Source organism: Pyxicephalus adspersus, chromosome 11, assembly GCF_032062135.1.
Source record: "Pyxicephalus adspersus chromosome 11, UCB_Pads_2.0, whole genome shotgun sequence".
Taxonomy (NCBI): Eukaryota; Metazoa; Chordata; class Amphibia; order Anura; family Pyxicephalidae; genus Pyxicephalus; species Pyxicephalus adspersus.
The window spans coordinates 23,658,339-23,662,092 of NC_092868.1; the positions used below are offsets into that span (position 1 = coordinate 23,658,339).

At 34.3% G+C, this 3,754-nt stretch overlaps 1 protein-coding gene across 1 annotated transcript; it reads right to left on the bottom strand.

Annotated features, from left to right (window-relative positions):
* Nucleotides 1-1,898: 1,898 nt before the first annotated feature.
* Nucleotides 1,899-3,224, bottom strand: LOC140341006 (galactoside alpha-(1,2)-fucosyltransferase 2-like). Its single transcript, XM_072426494.1, has one exon. The coding sequence runs from the start codon at nt 3,184-3,186 to the stop codon at nt 2,128-2,130; it is 1,059 nt and encodes a 352-aa protein (XP_072282595.1). The 5' UTR covers nt 3,187-3,224; the 3' UTR covers nt 1,899-2,127.
* Nucleotides 3,225-3,754: the final 530 nt, after the last annotated feature.

Consider the following 3,754-nt stretch of genomic DNA (forward strand, 5'->3'; position numbering starts at 1 on the left):
AAGTTGTTGATTTTGACTATCTATCTGCATAAATATGCATGTTATATCCCCTATCAATGCATATAGATCTTCAGTAAAAGAAGGTTCATGCACAAATGATATCTAGTCCCTCAAACAGTTTAATTAGGAAAACAAGGTGAAACATAAAGTACACAGCAATATTGTTTGATATCTAGATATAGGAACTTCAATCAGTACAAAATACAGTATAGAAAAATAAGGTTATTAGTAAGTAACCCCTGTAATAATCTAATAATGCTTAGTACACAATACAGTATGTACAAAATGGCAAAGTAATGCAATAATACTATAGACACCCATAAGACTACAATCAAGAATATCTTATAGCTACCTGCTAAGAGGTTAATGGGTACCTCATGAGCCTACTTCCTTCAGAAGAGGACTCCATAACAGCCTACCTGAGGAGACACTCAGGAAACAAAAAGAGCAAGCAAGAGCTAAATTTACTCAGTTCCCATTTTTATATAGGTAATTCACATTAAGTATCCTTGGGGCTCTTGGATTGGTTAGTGTGTGTGTTCTGTACGATGACCATCGGTTGACACACACCCCACTAGATTGGGCTTGGTTAATGTAATTTGATGGACCTCCCAGCTAAATTTGATATGTGAATCTGGAGCTGAAATCTAAGTTTAGGGGTCAACAAAAGGTCCAGATTGGTCATCACACCAACCCATCTGTCCAGTTATTCATCCATCTTCTGCTAACTCATGCTTGATGGATCTATTACCCCTTGAGGGTCCTACTGGTAACCAGTTTGTTATGGGAACTAGATCTTGTGTACTGGCATGTTTTATTATCTGTTTTGTTTATTGTTCCTTGGTTGAGGTTCTTTAATAACCACTGATTAGACATCCCCTAGGAGATCCAGATGGCCAGTACAAAGAAAAACAGGTTCCTTTTTTAAACACAACATTCCTGCACCTATACACATACATAATATATACATTTATATCTACATCTATATCTATCCACATAAATCTATAAATATCTATAAACAATCTTGAGGTGCAACAGAAGTCACCAAAAGATTTAAAAGCCAAAGGATAGCTCAACCAAACATACTTTACACATAACTATGAGATTGCTTCTGGATGTTCCTATGATGCTATATCTTCTACCCTACTTTTTATGGTGTCATATCTGCTTGCCATAGTCTGGTCTTAGCCATGTTTGCCATTATTCAACATAATGTAATTGAAGGGTGGGCACAAATGTATATCAGCACATTTTTTACACATGGAAAGCACTTTAAAAGCTTAAAATTGCATTTTAAACATTTTTAAAACTGTATAAAAAAACTAGAATGTATGGTGCTATCAGATTATGTAAACTAGCATCAGAGGTGGCTTAACATTTATTTTTCTTTATTTCCAAAATACATTAGTATACCCTAAATCCAAAACACTCTAAAATACAATTTTTTAATATTAATTTATAAGCATTTGGCCTTAACAACCACTTGCCTTTGTTAGTCACATTTGGTTGATTAACCTCCTGGGTGGTTCATTTCTGTCTGAATTTTAATGTCTAAAAGGGGTACATTGTTTTTCATGAACATTTTTTTACAGTATATTATAGTAGTATGAGTATAACAAAGTTTAAAACACAAAATCATGTCAAAAAAATTAATTAAATTAAAAAAAAAAAGAAATATTATACTCATACTAATTTTTTTTACTGTAAAATAAATAAATAAATGTTCATGAAAGACAATGTACTGCTTTTACACATAAATTATTATGTGTAAATGTATTACATAAGTTATTTTGTAGTGAATGCAATACAAATAGATTTGAATTTCCTGCCACGCCCCGAACGGAACGTCCGCACGCACCAACATCACTGGGAACTCCCCGGTGACTCATCAGATGCGAAGGATGCTGGCTGGAGGAAGAAAGAAGATGAGGATCGCGAAAGAGGATGCTGGCGAATCAGTTAAGACTGTATTTACTATTGTTTTATTGGTTTAGCTACGTTTTTTCCTACTTTCAAACTAAAGTTAACATTTGCATATTAAGGAACTAAAGATTTTAAATTCTTGGAGTGATTATGTGACATGATTTAATTAAGCCTTTACATGGCTAAATTGGCAATGTAAAAATGTTAGTTTTTTTTCTTCAAATGTAAAGACAGATCAGCAGGGATTCCAATCCATTCTGGGAGATAAGATGTTTTATATTTGAAAAATCTGAAATAAGGAGAATCTGGCATCAAATAATTTGAGAGGTAAACTGTTTCACCTCTTACCAGATAAGCAACCCAAATCCCAAAAGTCCCAATGGTTATTATTGAGTGGTTACAGTGTGTTAAAAGTGCAAAATCTTGAGCAGGAGAGGTCTCATTCCCAGCAAAGTAAACATCCCCCAATGAATTATTAATGTTCTTTTTACACCATTCCATTCCATTACTGGTCACAATAAAAAGTAGATTTTCATACTTTTTTCTGAAGTAGTCCATGGCTTTTTGCAAATATCCCTTATCTGCTACAACTCCTTTCCATTTATTTGGCATAATTTTAACATAGTCCCCCCTACGGACATGAACACCAACAAATGTAACATTTTCCTGGACTCCTTTGACTTTAGAAAGATAGGCATTTGCTTCTTCCTTTACAAAGTCATGAAAAGTAAATTCACGAAGAATCTCCCCCCAGTTATGGTGATGAAAGGTCCATGAACATGGCACTCCAACCAATTTCACATATTGACCCGAAATGTTTTTGTATTGTGGACACATCCAGTTCTTGATTGGATACTCTCTCCATTTAATTTGATAATCAACCTCTTGAGAAATTACAGGCAGGTTAATCCTAAACAATGTGGACAAAGTTTTATACATTCTAGGAAGGATATAAGCTTGATGTCCATTTAGTTTCGCAAGAGAGTAAAGAGTTGCATATTGCCCGATTTGGTTGCCAAGTCGACCCACTGGCTTAACAGTCCACATTACATTTGAAGGCTCCCTAGAGTGTTTTGAAGCGCGATCTTTAACTAGGTTCGTCTCAGGTATTACTACTTTATTGCTTTTATTTCCTACATTAAAACTTGACCAAACTCTACTACTTATCTTTGTGTAATAGTACCAATGTGACCCATTTATGGCAATGAATATGAAAGAGAAGATGATGCTTGCACAAATTGACAGTTGCTTCATGTTCTTCATGTCTTTTTCTTTTGGTTCCAGTACTGTAAAAAACAAGTAGAAATTGAAAATAATGTTTGACTTGCCTAAACTGACTAAGACTATTACAAAAACTCCTCACAAAATAATTAAAGTCTCCCACTGACAACAGTAAAATCACCAGTGTAACCACCAAAAGTGGCCATCACTAACTTGTTACTTCCTTCCCCCTTTCTGTACCTTTCTTACCTTTACTACTTCTATTTTCTAGTCCTTATTTACCAAAGATCTTCAAAGCTGGAAAAGATTAGATAAAAAAAAGACTATCGAGCAGAATGGATATAATAGATTTGGGTGAGCCAACAAACCTGGAATGTATTTCTTAAAATAATTTTCAATTATTTGGCAAATGTTTTCAGTTCTGGACTTGATTCATTTAAGGTTTGTTCGATCACATAAGTTCTCCCATGATAGTCTATCTTCTCCAGTTTTGGACAGATTTGATAAATTAGGCCCCTGGTATATAAAAAGGTTTCTTACTTTTCATGTTCACTGGTTGTAATAAAAAAATGTGATTTCAATCCGATACAGACATATACTGGGCCTGTTT

Coding starts and splice junctions, on each gene's coding strand:
- LOC140341006 (XM_072426494.1), bottom strand. CDS start 3,186: ATGAAGAACATGAAGCAACTGTCAATTTGTGCAAGCATCATCTTCTCT.